General features: G+C 38.5%; 1 protein-coding gene and 1 long non-coding RNA gene across 3 annotated transcripts; one reads left to right on the forward strand and one right to left on the reverse strand.

The window, feature by feature from the left end:
- Positions 1-531: 531 nt before the first annotated feature.
- On the reverse strand, positions 532-3,362 carry LOC141921160 (uncharacterized). The gene is made up of 3 exons (XR_012622565.1): positions 3,227-3,362; positions 1,469-1,585; positions 532-665 (listed from the first exon to the last, which is right to left on the reverse strand). It is a non-coding gene; the product is annotated as an uncharacterized LOC141921160 (long non-coding RNA).
- Positions 3,363-3,525: 163 nt separating this feature from the next.
- On the forward strand, positions 3,526-18,167 carry TUBE1 (tubulin epsilon 1). 2 transcript variants are annotated; one of them, XM_074819298.1, is made up of 12 exons: positions 3,526-3,597; positions 3,684-3,757; positions 4,997-5,049; positions 7,377-7,452; positions 8,026-8,141; positions 9,155-9,276; positions 10,588-10,775; positions 11,582-11,757; positions 12,512-12,652; positions 14,206-14,346; positions 15,239-15,413; positions 16,475-18,167. In XM_074819298.1, exons 1-12 carry the CDS (start codon positions 3,573-3,575, stop codon positions 16,631-16,633), a joined length of 1,446 nt encoding a protein of 481 aa, XP_074675399.1. In that variant the 5' UTR covers positions 3,526-3,572; the 3' UTR covers positions 16,634-18,167. The 2 variants fall into 2 exon arrangements, with proteins under 2 accessions (XP_074675399.1, XP_074675400.1); XM_074819299.1 differs by having other exon boundaries at positions 7,377-7,434.
- Positions 18,168-18,242: the final 75 nt, after the last annotated feature.

Consider the following 18,242-nt stretch of genomic DNA (forward strand, 5'->3'; position numbering starts at 1 on the left):
GAATAATGCAAATTTCCCTGCCCCCAACATCCACACAGACCTTGAAATTACCATTCCGTATGCACCAAAGAAAGTCTGTATGTGATACATTACATTACACACACCTCCGCATTCATTTCAAAGCTCCTGGTGTTTAAGAGAAGGCAACTGCCTAAGCAGAAATCTTCCCAGAATTCAATTTGTCTTCTGTAGCTATCTTAAAAATTATAGCTCCAAGACCCTTCATCTACAAAGACTTGGGAAAAACCTCCAAGTTCTGAGGTACATTATCAGATTGTCCATTTGCATTTTCAGTATGAATATAACTATCTCAATTCTGCAGAAAACCTACCAAAAAAATGAGCACTGACCCTAAGGAGATTATAACTTTTCTCTGCCTCCTTCAAGATTTTAATAAGTGTTGTTATAGCCATTATCTAAATCAGGGCTACAACTATACTGTTATTATATCATGGAATATTCTGAAATTTGACGTTTGCACAGCTGTATAACAAAGAATCTAATTTCAAATTGAAATACTCAACAAACTGCTTCAAACTAGAATATTTAATTAGGATCTCTGGCCCCTCTATCTCTTATTTCTGAAGATCGGCAGAGATCTCCCATAGTTGAAGGTTCTTATCAACCTTTCCTTCTCCTCAAAGATCAAGAGTATGGACAGCAGCCTGAAAAGGAAAATGAAAGATGAAGGATTACAGGTCTGACAGTAATTCCCCAAAACTCAACCATTCTACGTAAAACACCAAAAAACCAACAAACCTTCATACATGAACAAAGCCCTGATACAAATCAAGGAATAAAATTAGTTCAAATTCCAGTGTGTTCTCCCCACAGCAGCATGTGGCCTAAATAGTCAAATGACTGCCATTAAAAAGATGCTGAAAGCACAGCATATATATTTAACTTGTGACATATTTAACATTTGGCTCTTGTTATAGTTGGGATTTAAGGGTTATTCACAGATACACAGTGGTCCATGCCAACTCATTTCCTCTCAGTAACATAGTATGTTATTCCTACAATTCAATTATTCAATTCATGTTCTAAAGCTGTAGAACACTGTTACTGTATAGCCTCAACAACAAGAAGTTACTGAGAAAATAAGGGTAAGAAACACATATTAGCATAAGATTGCTGATTAAATGATTAACACAGACAAAAAGTCTCTGAGGGGACCTGACTAGATTAGTGCATTTATACTGTGGTTGATGGAAGTAGAGCTTCATCTACAACGGAACAGAAAGTCAGTGTGTGATTATTTCTCTCACATAGCTGGGCTGCCTGCTTCATTAAACCTCTGAGCACATGCATCAAGCCAAGCTGGTTATTACGCATCCACTTCCTGCCCTTGGACCTCCTTTGTAAGCTAAAAAACATTCCCACATGAATATGAATCTCAGTTGCATCTCTGATTCACAGTGTTTCCAAGCTCAGTGAGAATAATCACTTTACATTTGCCATCACAGACCTCTTAACAGCATATTGGAAGCCAGAGAAGAGTTTCTTGCTGCAATCTCATTTTCAGTGGAGCGAATCCTATTAAGCTGAATCTTGATGGGACACAGAACACAAGAACTACAGCAAACTGAAGGAACAAGTAGAAAGTGTAGTGAATTACACAAGAAAGCAAGCCAGATGCGGTAATGAGATTTCTGTGGACTTTAAATTAAGCTTTAGAATGCTTACAAGCAATGCTGTACTGCTTTTAGCCTAAGTAAGGCCAAAAAAGCATGTGAAGGGAAGATTTTAAGGACATGACAGTAGGCAAAGAAGTATAGTAGCAGTTTCACATCTAGTAGCTACAACAGACCACAGCCTGCAGGCTCAGACCAGTTCAGGCAACCACAGGGAACAAAGTTAAACTATGTTACATCTAGTCTGCCCAGAGAGAAATGAGAAATTACTACCTGCTTTCCCGATTAATATTCATGTAGTTTTACACTGGTGATTAGTTTATAAAAGAAGTGTTTGAGGCAGTATTACTCTACTCATGCTACACCTTCCACCTTCAGGGTTAACCGAAGCCATTTGTCCACTGCAACTTTCAACATGAAGCCTGAGTAAGCTTGGGACACTCATTACTTTTTCTCAAGAACAATATAAATTTCCAGTAGATGGATTCTTCTCTTTTGATTAAGTTTTTAAAAATTAGTCTTGATATGTATTTCTTATACATATATTATATTGTACAATATTGTATTTGCTGCAATACATACTTAATCTTTCCAGGAGTTTTTTAAAATAGTCATTTGGTATAACTTTATTTTCCTGGGGACTTAGAACTGAACTCTACAGCATCCTAGGTCACATCCAGGAGTCCACACCATGGTTTCTTCAGGGCAAATAGAGGATTAAGATACACTAAACTTCAGATTTCTATTAAGAATTTCTTTTAGCAAATTTTGTTTGCACACCAGCACTAGAAGTAATATATTTGGAGAAAGCATATTTTGCTGTATAGTTTTAGCCATAAAACCTAATGAACTGGGTTGCATGGAAGTACTTTTCTTCTCCCACAGGAAGCAGAAATGCCATCTGTGTCACAAGAGAGCTTTCTGCAAGCGACTGCTTTGCGTATCACACATTCTTTACATCATTTTGCAGCATAGCTATTCTGTGGACCACTCCTACCGTGCTGAGACAATAGCATCTCTACATTTCTCATCTCTCATTTTTAGTCCCAAAGTTGCCCCACTTTTAGTCCCAAAGATCAACACATAGGCAAAAGCACCTCCTAATTGCACTGTGGACAACTATTTGCACAAGAAATATGAAACTGAGCTTAAAGAAAAACATAATTTGCAAGTCTGATGGGAGGGTATGTCATTATGGCACTTCCACATGACCATTTTTTCATTTAACTTTTAATTTGTATTTTCGTATCATTTGGCACGTTTCACGCCATCACTCTGAATAATGTATTTGGGGAAAATAAAACATCTTGTCACGCATCTTTAGCCATAAAAGGTAATGAACTGTATTGTATGGGAATAGCTCGGTTCTCCCATAGAAAGCCTTGATTTTAGGCCTTTGCCACGCCTCCTGTATTTGAGCTTTAGCAGAGACCCCGTAGCCCCTGACAGGCTCACCCTCAAGACTACACCGAGTTTCTGGGTACCTCACCCCGTCCACCGTTCCCGTACTGCCAAACAGGCAACGGACACCTCACTGTTCCCTCAGCTTCTCTCCGTGCACACTTATCCCTACACCAAACCTTCAATCTTACAGAAGCAGCCGTGGCCATCAGGATCAACACCCGAACGCCGCTCTCACGGACTGGCGGCCGTTGGGACCCGCCGCCCTCAGGAGGGCCCACACGCGAGGCACAGCCTCACGCACCCCCCTGCCCCCTAATGGAATGTTCCACTCGCGACGGGTGGGCGGCGAGCGCCCGCCGCTAAGCCAACGAATGGGACGATCCACCGCAGGAGGAGGGGGGGGGGGGGGGGGGAGGGGGCCGCGCCGTTGGAAAGCCCGCCCGCCGCAACGTCCCCTCCTCGGCCGCGGCCGTTAGGGGGCGCGGCTTCCGGGCGCCGAGTTCGAAAGAGGCGGCAGCCGCGGCCCGCCCCGCCATGGCCCAGTCGGTGGTGGTGCAGGGTAAGGGGGGGGGGGAGTCGGGTCAGGCGGGGGGTCGCGGCGCCCAGAGCCTTCCCTGTGCCTGATCCGTGTCTCTCGCTTCGCAGTGGGCCAGTGCGGGAACCAGGTGGGCTGCCGCTTCTGGGACCTGGCGCTGCGGGAGCACGCCGCTGTCAACAAGGTAACGGCGCCGCCTCCCCCTCACCCCCGGCCGCCGCTGGCCTGAGCGGGGCGGCTTGGGGCGAGCCGCCTTCCGCACTCGCCGCGGGGGGGGCCACGGTGGCCGCCGCTTCGCTCCGTGTTTTTTACTGTGACTGCAAAGCACTGTGTTTCTTTCATTGAACAAAGGCCGCTTCATTGTGAGCAAAAGTATCCCCAGGTTTTTCTGCCGTTTAACTAATCTTCGCTAATTCACATCGGCTTTCTCTAGCCTTTCCGTTTCAAAAAGCCCAGGCCGTCTCTATACAGGCAGGCGTTACCAGGTTTGAGGCAGCTAGTGAAAAGAGAGGGTTATTCAGTGCAGGTTCTTTGCCACTAGCAGTAAAGCAAACAAGCAGCGAGCCCACCGAAGCCCACCTTTGTTTTCCCTGTTAGCACAGGCCATGCAGTGACTGACTGTACTGTTGTGCTGACCGAAATAGCAGCGTAAAGGGAGCAGGATTCTGCTGAGTACCCTGAACAAAAATGCCACGACTATAAAGATACTGTTTCCTGGCAAAGACCGTCTGATAACAGATAATGATGAGCAGTCCTCAATGCCTTCTGTTGAAGCAGCTGTAAAAAGGCAATGGATGAAGTTCATACACGTATGGAGAGTCTCTTGGTTTTAGTGTTGTAGGGAACAATGACTTCAAAATTCTGCTTCCTCAGGTATTTAGGAGTATGGTAAGTAGTGAGTAAAATAATGATGTTAAAGTATTTAAACTTGCTAGGTCTCCTTAGCTTTATGGTGGGGTAAGCAATTTCCACACCACCCCTCAGCAGGGAGTTTAGGAGTCACTGATACAGTGTGATGTACTTTCCATAGAACTTCACGGACATTGGTAACATAGACATGATGAACTGAATGGTGTAGCACTGATAAACTCAAGTGAGCTACACAATAGCTATTCAATTTAATAATTGCATTGGGATCTTCAGTAAAATCCTAAATCTTTAGAAATGAAGGAAAAGGGGTTGTTTAATCCTGTGCTGAAAAATTAATTTCCTAGTTACATCCTCCTTTAATATCAAACTTCAATGAAATGTTCCTTTTAGTTATGACTAGAGCTAGTTGGATTCAACATAGGTATTCACTCTGTTTTGAGTGGGGAGGTTTGACAGGTGACCTTCAGAAGTCACTTCCAACTTAAATTGTTCTATGAAAAAGCACTGAGAATTTCTGATATTACACATCATCTTATGTCATGTTTCCTTTTAGAATGGAATTTATGATGAAGCATTAAGCAGTTTCTTTAGGAACGTAGATACAAGGTAAGTCGTCTTATCAAGCAATTCATGAGTTTAACAAAGTAGATCAACAATTCTGGTATCTTAAGTTACATTTTTCTTTGTTTCAGGTCATGTTTTAGTTTTTGCTAGAAAAAGATTTTGCTTTTTTGTATCTCCTCAAAACACTTATCTTTATCTTTCCATTTTAACTACACTCACTTCAGTAGTTAAAGGTGCTGAAAGTGTTTAGGTTTGTTTTCCTTCCCTTCTGTAACAAAAATGGACAGTCAGGATCTGATAGCTTTTGCCATTGCAAATCATGATCAGACTGCAAGCCCTCCGAATACCAACGTAGGAGCATTTCTTAAGGAGTTGTACCAGGGATTGTATATATAAGGTAGTCAGAAAAGGTCATGTCAGCTTTTAAATCCCTTTTATCTGACTAGTTTGTTACAAAAGGACTGGTGGCTGTGATTTTTGTTTTTAAGTTAACCAATTCATAGAGCATTCAGTCATCTCTTATCTGTGCAGTTACAAAAATCTTTGCATTTTGCAAGAATGAAACAGTTGTGCACTTGGATATTGCTATTGCATTTTAATTAATTGAAAAGCATTTGACCAGCCTCTCTTTCCTTCCATCATATGGCCAGGCTGCAGTACAGCACACAATTTTAAGTAAAATAGCATTGAAATACTAATTGTTTTGTCTCAAATTTTACCTCTTTCAAAGAACATGCAAGTGCATTGGAGTTTATCATTGCCATTCCAAGAAAATTTGGTTGTAAATAATGTTTCTGTATGTGCCGGATGAAACCACCCAATTTATTATTGACAGGTTGAGTGCAATAGAAACATCTGTTTTCTCTCCGTAAAGAGGAAGAACTTATCTCACTGAATACATAAAACAGAAGAATGATTATTCAAATCTCATCTTTTCCAGGAACTGTTCATTTTCCTGTTTGAAACAATTCCCACTTTTGACTGTAGCATTGAACCATAATTTAGTTAGGAAAAGTTGTGCCAAAATCTGTTGCTCAGGCTGTGAGGTTTTGGCCTTTTGTTATTGTTGTGGGGTCTGTTTTAGTTTTATCAGAAAGAACTAGTTCACCCCCCTGGTCATTGCAAGCATAAAACCCTGTGTCATAAAAGTGACAAATGTCAATCTTCTATGCCATGCCATACCCCTGTTCAAAATAATTAATGCAGGTGGGTTATCCTGTCAGAAATGGCTATGAACACACACACTGGCAAATCACCATAACAGAAAAAAAGTCTGTGCCACTGTGTGTTTTCGTAGCCATTTCTGACAGGATAACCCACCTGCATTAATTATTTTGAACAGGGGTATAGTGGACCCATATAGGAAGTTGTGTAGGCTAGAGGAATCACATGAGTACTGGAGGCTGCTGTGAGCTGCTCAGCTAATGAGGAGTGTCTGGAGAGCTTGGAGTGAGAGGGTGGAAGATCCCTAAGGAACCCAGTGCAGCCCCGTACTCTCTTCCCCTCATTCCTGATGGGACTGGGAATGGTCAGAACATTTGATGCTGGAGCAAATTTCAGCTGATATTTTTTGAATATTCTTGTGGTTGAATGTAGAATCGTCTAAGAGATGCTTTAAATTTAGACTTGACCAGCCCCCAAATTAGGTAAATAATTGAGGGGAAAAATTAGATCCATCTTCCAGTATCCCTGCCTTTTTTCCCTGTGAATATAGTTTGGCCAGACTGGAGTGTCTCATCTTTTGAGTGCAGAGGCACCAGCATTCATTGGGAAAAAAATGTAATTGTACACAATGCATTGTCCCCTAGGTTGGCTCAGTACAACCAATCCTGGAAAAAAAAAGGGAAATAAAGCTGTGTCAGCCCAGCATGATTTCTGAACTGGTAAATCTTAATGGCAAGTAACTCAAGCGCAGTGCTGTGCTAGTGCGGTTATACAGCTTTCACCCCTTGGGCAGCAGTGCAGTGTGGTACTACCTCTGTTGAAAAGCTAGTGGTGCTGTTTGGTGCGCTGTGTTCCATTATATGATGCGGATATACCACATGCTGGATAGAAGGTAATCCTTTCAAGTTTTGGCAATGCTTGTAGAATTACCACAGAGCAGGGGCTGTATCTGAGAGTAAATTTTCAGTGCTTACCTTTTCAGCTTCCTGAAGTACTGCTTAGGATCTTTCTGATTGAGAGCGTGTCCTGTAATTGCTTTACTTTGGGGAAGTATGAGGTATTTCTTAGCAGCATGTTCAGGGTGTTTGTTTGTTTACATTGTAACAGGCCTCTGAACACCAAAGATTAAGGAGGGAATTTTATTCTAGTATATATTGCCTTATTTTCTATTACGATTCTGAGCTTGGATTTTTTTTTTTTTTCAGAGGTGGTGGTGATGGTCCTGGTATTTACAAAGGAAAAATCTGCTCTTTAAAAGCACGAGTAAGGCAATCTATAAAGGTCATTCTTTCTACACTGCATATTTATGTCCAACTGTGTTGGAATTTTTATAAGATCCTTATAATTGCATATGTTTTTAAATACTACTTTGAATAGTAAAATTTCTAATAGTAACTTTTATGGTTCAGTGGAGTAATGCAGTTTGCTGCCAGTTTTGTTGAGTAATTTAAATTATAATTTTAATAAAATGATTGCAGATATTACCAACCAAGTTTTTATTTGAATTTTCTAAGGAGTAGGTTTCTTTGAGCCTCTTTAAGTGGTTAAGAAGCAAGAAAACTTGAAACATAAAAATGCTTTAATTTCTTTATTCATAAGTACTGGGGCAAAATATTATAAAATTTTAACAAAAGTGCATTATCTGAAACGCTGTCTTATTGAACGACTTCTAGGAAATCAGCCAAGGTGAATCTAGTTGGTCTCCTAGTTAACAACTAAAAAAAGAGGTTTCTCTGGAATGCAGTAGAAACAGAGTACCTTTTATATTGTAAATAATTTTATATTTATTTGTGTGATTATTTCGAAAGGGTGGTTTGCTTACAGACTGAATTTTAATTCTTTCCTTTCTCAAAGGCGCTGTTGATTGACATGGAGGAGGGAGTGGTAAATGAAATTCTGCAGGGACCATTGAGGGATGTGTTTGATAGCAAGCAGCTTATCACAGATGTTTCTGGTTCAGGAAACAACTGGTGAGGACCTCTTCAGAAAGCATTTCTTAGCAACTAATTAGATGGTATTTGAAAAGGGAAATGATAACTGTAGCTTTCTGGTTCGTTCTGCACCTGGGGAGCTGCAGCATATTACCAATAAACTTTGGAGTCACTGTTGCCTGGAGGAAGGCTTTGAAAAGCCTTTTACAGAAGGATAATTTTGCTGATACATCATTTTGTCTATTTTTTCTTCCTGTTTTTTTGATTTTCTTTTTCAAAAGAACATGCTTTTTATTTTTGTTTCTTTGCTATTCAGCTGCTTCCATTGCTCAGTCAAAGCCATAATCTAGTTTGAGACTGTGCATCTAGTGTGGAAATTAGATATATGAACAAATGTACTTCTGATTTCTAAGCACCACAGAGTCTGGCTTTGTGCATATAAACTACATTACCAAAAAGAGAATTCAGAAGAAGATTGATTAAGATAATGAATTCCAAATTTTCTTCGAGACCTTAATGTGCCTCTAATAATATTCAGTGCACTGCAGTCTGGAAAGCAAATCATCAGCAAATGTACCGAGAGTGCAATACAGGGAATAAAGCATCCTCTAACTTCACCATCTAGCAGGCAAGTGTGTTGAAAATTAGCTGTTTGGGTTTTTTTCTATTACTGGTAGCAACTGACTCGCATAGTACTCAAAAGAAGATGAGTACACATATGACATAGGGATATCCTTATTGTTAAGGAGTGTGTAACTTTCATTTCATAATTACAATTTGATCATCCAATGTGGGAGTTTATTTCCTTATCAGTACAAAATAATAGTGCACACTCCAAAGCTGTGAACTTACTGCTACTTGCATCCTCAAAATTAAAACCACATCCTGACTCCCATATTCACATGATACAGACACAGCTTAGCAACTTTCACAAAATAGGTGTTGCACCCAGCTCCGGACTCTAAACTCTAAAATGTCAAATAGGAGGAGTTAAAATAAAAAACTGAAAATTTTATTGTTGTTTTTTTTTAAAGTACTTTTCATATCCTCAGGGCTGTAGGCCATAAGCTATATGGCTATCAGTACCGGGAAAAGATTGTGGAAAAGCTGAGGAAAACCGCAGAACATTGTGACTGTTTACAGTGTTTTTTTATAATTCATTCTATGGGAGGTGGTAAGTAATTTTTTTATGGTTAGTATGATTGCACCAGCCACAGATAAAAAAAGAAGAACCTGTATCTTGAAAAGAAGATCAATGTAACAATTACATCATTCAGAATGCAGAATAAAAAATTTAACACAGTCCAGTTAAGTAGACGTGTAACTATTTTTGTTAGAGCACTGAGGAGCCCTAATCGTGAACTAAGGGAAGTGCTACCCAGAACAAAAATACAGCTAAGATTTTAAATACAAGGCAGTGAGTGGATCAAGACAGGTACCAAATACAAGGAAACACCAGAGTATTACTGATCAGAAGAAGGGACAGTGGCCTCAGAACACTGACATCATTGTTGTCATCAAATTATTTTTCATCGTGGGGAAAGAGTTTCCCGAAAGTCTTTGAAGGAGGCTTCTAATGTTGCTTAACTTCAGAAAAACTTCGGCTTTCTGTTTTCCTTCCACATAATTCTCTTGAATCCAGTCTAGCTACTTTGCTAATAAATCAGAAGGGAGACTCCCTTGCAGTGACAATTTTGTAACTACTGTATTGCCACTAAGCCTTCCTCCCCCAGAAAAGTGGGGGGCATGTATTATAACTGATTATGATGTGGAAGAAGACACAGAAAATAGCTCTAAATACGAAGCAGGTTTTGTCAAGGGCCTTCTTTGTGGCCATTTGCTTAATTTGAGAGACCCTGCAGATATTGTTTCCGTTATTTCAGAAAATTGCTGTCTCGTTCATAGATTAAATTGTCTGCTGCTGAGACTGTTAGCTGTCCAAGACAGAAAAAACACAGTTCAGTCCTCTGATTTGAACTCAGAGCTATGTGCTTAGTACTAATGAGGAAAAAAGTGTGTGCACTGGGGTAAAGGGGTGGTTCTGTTTTAACTGGAGAATGAGAAAACTTTATAAAGAAACTGCAAAAGGAAAGTAAACAGTTGGTTGAGGCAGTTCAATGTTTTTAAACAAATGTTTTATTTCAAAATTCAAATTAAAGCTTTTAAAGTAAGAAATAAAAATACTGGATCAGAAGAATGTTGGTTACATAATAGGACATTTTGTTTTGCAGAAACTTTTGCGATTGTGTACTTCATTCTGTCTGGTATACGATGGGAAATACTTTTATCACTTAATTATTTTCCTTTCTGGGAAAAGCCTTCTTGCCTTGATTTACATCTGAGTAGCCTCCAGTGTCAGCCAAGTGCTTCAGAAAATATTCATTAATATATATAACTGAAAAGTTGTATGTTTCCAACTTCTAAGACTTAAGCTTAAGATAACATGGGAAACCTTTTGTCTTACTCTGTCTTCATTCGTAATTAGGGACAGGATCTGGTCTTGGAACTTTTGTACTAAATGTGCTTGAGGATGAATTCCCGGAAGTATATAGATTTGTTACTTCAGTTTATCCCTCTGGTGAAGATGATGTTATTACTTCTCCATATAACAGTGTTCTGGCTATGAAGGAGCTTAATGAACATGCAGATTGTGTGCTACCAATAGAGAATGAAGTAAGAAATAATACTCTATTTCTGTCAATTTCTTTTTTATTAGACTGCACACAGGAAGTATTCCTTCCTTATTACCAAGTCTTTAAAAGCATGGTTTCATTTTTTTTAAGTAATAAATGAACTCTTAAATCACTTGCAGGCTTTTGAAATTAATATGGGTATCACTAAAAAGTTGCTCTGCACCTTCAGAGTAGGCTAGACTGAATTTTTTCATGTCTGTTTCAAGGTAAACAGTGAAAAGCTTCTGTTTACTGAGGCTGAGAGTGTCTTACATTGCTTTAGCAATCAGTTTGTGTGTAATATTAGTAGAGTCCTATAAGGGACATGACTAACCCCTCCAAATTCCAACAGACTTGACTTTACTGTTTAGTGATTTGCATAGGCATACCTGACCATGCAAACCACTGGACCCATTTGACTCTAACTTGGACTGTCTTGCTGTTTGCTTATGAAAAAAGCAAGAGAAAGTGAAATACATTTAGAGAGTATATTTTTTATTTCACAGGAATTATGAAAATTTAAAATGTAATTTTAGAAGATGAGGATTTTGAATAGTTGAATAAAATTCAGACTTCTGAGCCAAGCTGTGTATATGTTTGTGACGTGTAAGAACAGACTTTTAGAAACACTGCAGTCAGTTAGAATTGGTCAAAAGTTGGACTTATATCTATCAAAGGTATAATCTTTGAACTGACAGTACCATGTCTTAGCTTTTTCTTTAAGATTAATTGAAATAAGAAATTGGGATACTGAGTTTGAAAGCTCTGTGCTCAAGACTTGTATGCTTTTTTTTCTCTCTCTCAAAGTCTCTGTTTGATATAGTTAATAAAATTCATCAGATGATCAGTTCTGGGAAGCTAGGGTCAACTGTGAAGCAAAACAGCTTGGTAACATCAAGTGCAGGCAGTGCAAGAACTGTACAAGAGAAGCCATTTGATGCAATGAATAATATTGTAGCCAACTTGCTGCTGAACCTGACAAGGTAAAGTTGCATGTTATTCCTCTGTAGAAGTGGTATTGCTGGAGGTGGGGTATGCTGCAAATATGCAGGCCTGCATCAACTCAAAGAATTTTGTTTTCGATTGGGTATGAGTCTCTTCTTTTTAAGAATCAGTTACTAAATTTTAAAGTATTTGGAAGTATTCAGACTGTACTGGTGTTGCTCTAGCCATGATAGTCTTAGAACTGAATTAAGAAAAGGTTTATAAGTAGAAGGATATTGTCTTCCATTAATGCTTAATGGAGCCCAGGGAGGTTTGCTTTTCTAGGCCAGTTGTATTATTTTATAAATAGCATCAGATCCTTGTTGCTCCTGAACTGTTTATTGCTGCAAGACACTTCTGGTGAAATATACTTCTGGAGTATTGGCCTTCTTTTCTTTTAAACAGCTTGTCAGCAATGCTAAGTCATGCATGTTTTATTATAGCCTATTTATTAAAACTGATATTCAAGCAGCTATGTCCAAATACTGAAAACCAGTGCTAAAGACCCTGGGAACAGGGTATCATTCTTGATAATTTATTTTTCTATAAGGAGAAGAGTAAGTAAATAAGATATAGCACTGTTACTGCCAAATATGAAAGTTTAATAATTATCCATGAACAGTTTCCTGAATGCTGTGTTTTACTGTTTTATTGTACAAAACAGCTGAAAAATAGATCTAATGAATGTTTACATTATAAAAGTAATTTATTTAGTTTATAGCACAGTTTTATAACATTTTGTTAAATTTTCAGTTCTGCTAGGTTTGAAGGTTCCCTTAACATGGATCTTAATGAAATCAGCATGAATTTGGTTCCATTTCCTCGACTTCATTACTTGGTTTCAAGCTTGACTCCTCTGTATACACTGGCTGATGTTAATGTACCTTCTAGAAGGTAAGAGAAAAATATTACGGAAGCTTTACATTTGAAGCATAATTTCTGATTCTTCCATAGTTTTCATTTTAAAAAATCCATTCTATAGCAAAACTAAGGGTAGAAGTTCTAAAAGTTTTAAGTCTGACACCTTTTCAAATTTGTCTTGCTGATTTTAGGAACATCCTTTGTCCTTTTTCTCTGTCATGGTTGAGCCAGTAAACTTGAAATGTATTTTTCTTATCTCTGCTGGGAAATGTTTCTGTTGGAAAAATGTATTACTTAGAACCGACAGCACAAGTTCTTTTGAGTAATGGTTTGCACTTGACTCACAAAATACTGTAAAGACAAACAAGGAATTAAACTGGACTCCTTGAGAATTAATGGCATCTTCAGTCTGGAGATGCAGTGAGCCTATTTAACAGCTTATTGTAACAGTAAGCTGACACTTGTCAAATTTTGTGAGATTATTTATCCCACTGACATAGCAGAAAAGTAGCAAGATAAAATAGATTTTACTGGTTTTAGTAAATTAAGTTCAGTCAGCAAAAGGTCCAAATAGTGATAGAGGCAGCTAAGGGTAAGTGATGGAAGTATGCAAAGTGGAGAAGAGGGCAGGACCACCCCTTTTCTGTGACAGCAAGTTGTGGCAATCAGTTGGATCTCTTGAAGCCATACCCTGAGAAGACAATACAGTGCTGGAGGGAAGGTAGCAGACTACAGGGAGATGTTCAGTCAATCATGTTTCAGAATGAGATGGGAATGGTAATATTTTTGTCTCCTTTAGTTATTTTTTTAATAGGCAGATTGTGGCAGAGGTGATTAAAAAAAAAAAGAGAGATGATAGGTGCAGACAGTTTGGAACAAATTGAAAGAATAGCTTAGATGTTATAGGTCCATGGAAACCTCCTCCAGATACCATCTTTGATATCCCACAGTACAGTGGAGGTTGCTTAAGGAGGTGATAAGAGAAAGAATATGACCTGCAGCATCATCTTTTAAAGCAGTCATACATGATAAAATGAGAATAAGTAGACAAATAGTCTGTCTTTTCCTAAATCATTAATCAAAATTAATACAGTGCTATGATTCTCTGATCCTTTTAAATAATGAAGTGTAACAGTCAGATAATCAGTTCTGTAAGGGTCAGCAGCACTTTGGTATTCCTTGTCAGATCCTTCACAAGCAGTGAGATTGTCCACTCAAATTGTCATATAACCAGAACCTCAAGTAGTTAAATCTTTTTAATGTATTTTTAATACTTTGCAACCATTGACCTAAAATTGGCATAATAAAGGTCGCTTAGACTGTCCACTTCTCCAACTTCAGACTCAACAGTGTCTTGTAACATGAGGGAGCGGGAGAAATGGATCTGATGTGTTTTTAAAAATTTCTAATGACAACATATGTACATCTATAGGTTTGAATCTTTTTCCTGTATTTCATGGTCTCAGGTTAAATGTACCTATATCTGCAGAATTTCATGAACTTTTAAACCCTGCAGGTGGGCATTCTGAAGAACTTTTGTAGCCTGCTTTAGTAAGAGTAGATAATTCTGTTCTCTTTCCACCTAGGTTGGATCAGATGTTTTCAGATGCCTTTAGTAGAGATCATCAACTAATTCAAGCAGATCCAAAGCATAGCCTCTACCTTGCCTGTGCACTTCTCGTTCGAGGAAATGTACAGGTTTCAGACCTTCGCAGAAATATTGAAAGGTTTGCAATACTACTCAAAGTAGTCATGGAATTTGTTACTGAAACTGTTGTCAGTTGTCTGGAGCGCACTCACTTTTCATTTGAAGAATTTCAATGCCAAATCCATTTACTCAGAAATATTTTTCTTAATTTCAAAAGGGAAGGAAATATAATTAATTTACATAATGAGTTAGAATAAGTCACAGCATTCTTGGATTTCCAAATAAAGGGAGCTGACTAGATATCCCTGTACTGTTCCTCTCATTCTCAAAAATGCAAAAGAAGACAAAGCCCAACCTTCCAGAGGTCTCCAGCTGGTAAAGGATGTTGGAGGAATAAGTTCTGTAGTAGAAGTTTGTTTTTACTGAACAGAAGGCCCCTCTCTTTCATGGTTACTTTCATGTAGATAGGGAATCATCCTTATTTTAACAACTATTAGCACTCCGTTTCTACCTTTTTACACTATTGATCTACATAGTTATAACAGGAAAGGCAGGCAAGCTTTGCATACAGAATGGAGTTTAGGGGCAGACAGGAGTGCATGGGGAAAATTTCTGAGAATCTAAATCATTTTACTGATTTCTAAACTACAGACTGTCCCCACGCAGTATTAATTTGCCCCTCTCCTAAATCTCAGAGTGCTTACAGTCCGTTTTACAGGTGCTTGTAACTTTACTTTTCAAACCCTGATACATTAAATTAACAAAACAAAATTGGTGTTTGCGTTTTAAATTTAAAATAGACACGGTGTTTTAGTCTGAAGTCTAAAATGTCTTACTCAAAATGATAGTTATAACTGGCTTGCTTAGTTCTGAAAGCTTAAATGTTAACCTCTTCAGACTGTTTGTTAGCAAAGGAAACTTAAGCTTTGTGTTCTTTAAGTTCCTTAAGTAACTAAATTTTTGTATCACAGGTTGAAGCCCTCCCTGCACTTTGTCTCCTGGAATCAAGAGGGCTGGAAAACTGGTCTATGTTCAGTACCTCCTGTGGGCCATTCCCATTCCCTTCTGGCTTTAGCAAATAACACCTGTGTAAAACCAACTTTTACTGAACTCAAAGACAGATTTATGAAGCTCTACAAGAAAAAGGTACAATTCTTATCATTATAACATGCATAGCCACTAATCATTAGCATCTTGCATTATTGGGAAGCAAATCTTAGTATCACAGAGGGACTGCTTAAAAGTAACAGCCCAAGATTTTTATTTGTGTTACCTATCAAGGAATCATTCCAACAGCTGCTGCTTAAAAAGCATAAATCCCTTATTAATCTGTACCTAGCAGGCAGTATACTTACTTTCTCTTCAGCAATATCTGACAAATCTGCCTACCAGTTTGTGGTGGATTGACCATGGCTGGCCACCAGACACCCACCAAGCTGTTCTCTCGCTTCCCTTCCTCATCAGGACAGGGGAAGAAAGTACAATGAAAAGCTTGTGGGTCAAGACAAGGACAGGGAGATCAGTCACCAGTTACTGTCATGGGCAAACCAGACTTGGCTTGGGGAATATTAATTTCATTTATTGCCAATTAATAACAGAGTAGGAGAGCAAGAAATAAACCAAAACTTTCACCCCACCCCACACCCTTCCTCCCAGGCTCAGTTTCACTCCTGCTCCTTCTTCACTGATCTTGGTGTCTGCAGGGCTGTTTCTCTCACGTTTGTCTAACTCTTTTCTCTCACAGCTGTTGTGAAGTGTTTCCTACCTGTCCTTAAATATGTTATCACAGGGGCACTACCAGCATTGCTGATGGGCTCAGCTTTGGCCAGTAGCAGGTACATATTGGAGCTGGCTGGAACTGGCTCTGGCATGGGGGCAGGTCCTGGTATCTTCTCATAGCAGCCCCCCCTGCACCCCCCAGCTGCCAAAACCTTGCCATATAAACCCAGTAACACAGTTTGGTCAGGTGTAGCCAAGAAGACAGAATATGCAAAGAAGAAATTGGTAATATCAACTGTGATTCCATAGGGGATTGTTACTAAATTTGCCAAGTATTTAAACACGGGATGTCATGATATAAGTCTTTAAATCTCCTTTCTACAGTGCTTGCACTCCCCTCTTCAGTGCAGGCTAAATTGTGCTTATTGAGCCAAAGGAGTTAGGTGCCAACAAAAAGGATAACATTGAATTCTTTTTAATTCTCATAGGCTCACCTTCACCATTATCTGCATATAGATGGGATGGAGCAAAGCTGTTTTTCTGAAGCCATATCATCTTTGTCTGACCTAATAGAAGAGTACAATGAACTGGATGCCACAAAAGGTGGGCCTAGAACAGATCCATCAAGACTACAGATAGCTGTTTAAAGAAGGAAGAACTGATTTTTTAAAAAAAAAAAAAACAAAATTCCCTCAAGCATCCAATCACTTCAGTTAACCAGAATGAATTACAACGTGCCTAGCTGTTGTAATTCCAAAGTGAGACTGGGACAAGGCTTCCAACAACTCTGAGACATGTCATATTAAGTGACAGGCCCAGCCTGTAAGAACTACTTGAAAGGCACCTAATTATGGCAGATATCAGTAAGAGCAGTCTTCCTAACTGTAGAGTAAATTGACATACCATATGTTGTAAAGAGAAGAAAGAGGGGTTGTAGCAGCCAAAAATGTAGTTCTTTTCTCAGACTTTCAGCTTGCAGTAAACTAAAGGCAGGCCTTGCTTCAAAGAAGGATCACCGTTGCTAAGATTTGGTTTTTAACAAGCAACTCTGAAGAAAAGAAAAGCCCACATAGTCTTTTCAAAGATGAAAGCAAGTCTCTGATGAAACTGGTTTCTTAAACTTCGCAGGATAGTAGTCATTTCAGAATGCTCTAAGCTATGTTCTTAGTTTCAATATTTTTCTTCCATGTTGTACTTAGCTCTATTAGAGCGTTCTGAGTTGATATCAGAATTGTCAATATCAGAAAATTCAACAAAAATTTTGTTTCAAGTATTAGACTTGGAGTATTAATTAACATATTTTAATGATCCATATTCATGAATGCTGAGTTGCACTTGATAATGAGATAATACAATATACCTCTGAGCGAAACATGCACTTACAATGAAGTTAGAATGACTGGAGAACAAAGTTTATATGCTTAAAAGAATGCAAGTAAAGTAAATGTTTTAATATTTATAGTTACCAGGGTAAGTGGGGTTTTGTATTACAGTAAGAACTTTTACAAAATAGAATGTACAGCTGTTTCCAGTTGCTTGCCAGCCTTGGCTGTCTTAGAACAGCAAGACTAGTGAACTGTTACAAATCAGAATGGGTCAATGCAATGATGTCTTAAAGCTTGAAATCCTTTTAGCAGCATTGGAGTGGGTGTATAAGTAAGCACGATTTTCAGTGTATAAGTTCAGATGTATTCCATAAAACATTGTGATAACATTTGTTGAGAGCAATTTTTTTAAGAAAACATTCTAAAAATAGTAATTTCCTTGAAATTTTGCATCTATTATCTGCAGATGCCCACTTATTTGTTCCTTGTGCATTGTTTATATTCACAATGCTAGAGAAAGATTATCTGCTGCAGAAAGTCATTTGAGCTTAAAATTGACTTCTGTTTGAAACAGCATTGGTGTGTTTTACTATTGCAGATACATAGTAGAAAATGTTAATTTGAGAATCAAGAATGATAAATGAAGTATTACAGGGTAATTTTTTTCTGATAGGTTAGAGCATCTGTGAATTTATATGTATTTGTCTTTGTGGACAACAGCTTGTTACAGTGGGGTATGAAGCTGTCTTGCTGTGCCTTTTCTTAATTAACAGAAGTTCCTGTTTTGACAATATAGTGTTATATACATCCTTCTCAAGAATGTATTTCCACATATAAAATCAACTGTGTCTATAAAGATGCACTCTTACTTGCATTTTCCAGGTGCTATTTAAAAAATGAATATTCACATACATAGTTTCACGATAAACAT

The sequence above is a fragment of the Strix aluco genome, chromosome 3, assembly GCF_031877795.1.
Source record: "Strix aluco isolate bStrAlu1 chromosome 3, bStrAlu1.hap1, whole genome shotgun sequence".
Lineage (NCBI taxonomy): Eukaryota > Metazoa > Chordata > Aves > Strigiformes > Strigidae > Strix > Strix aluco.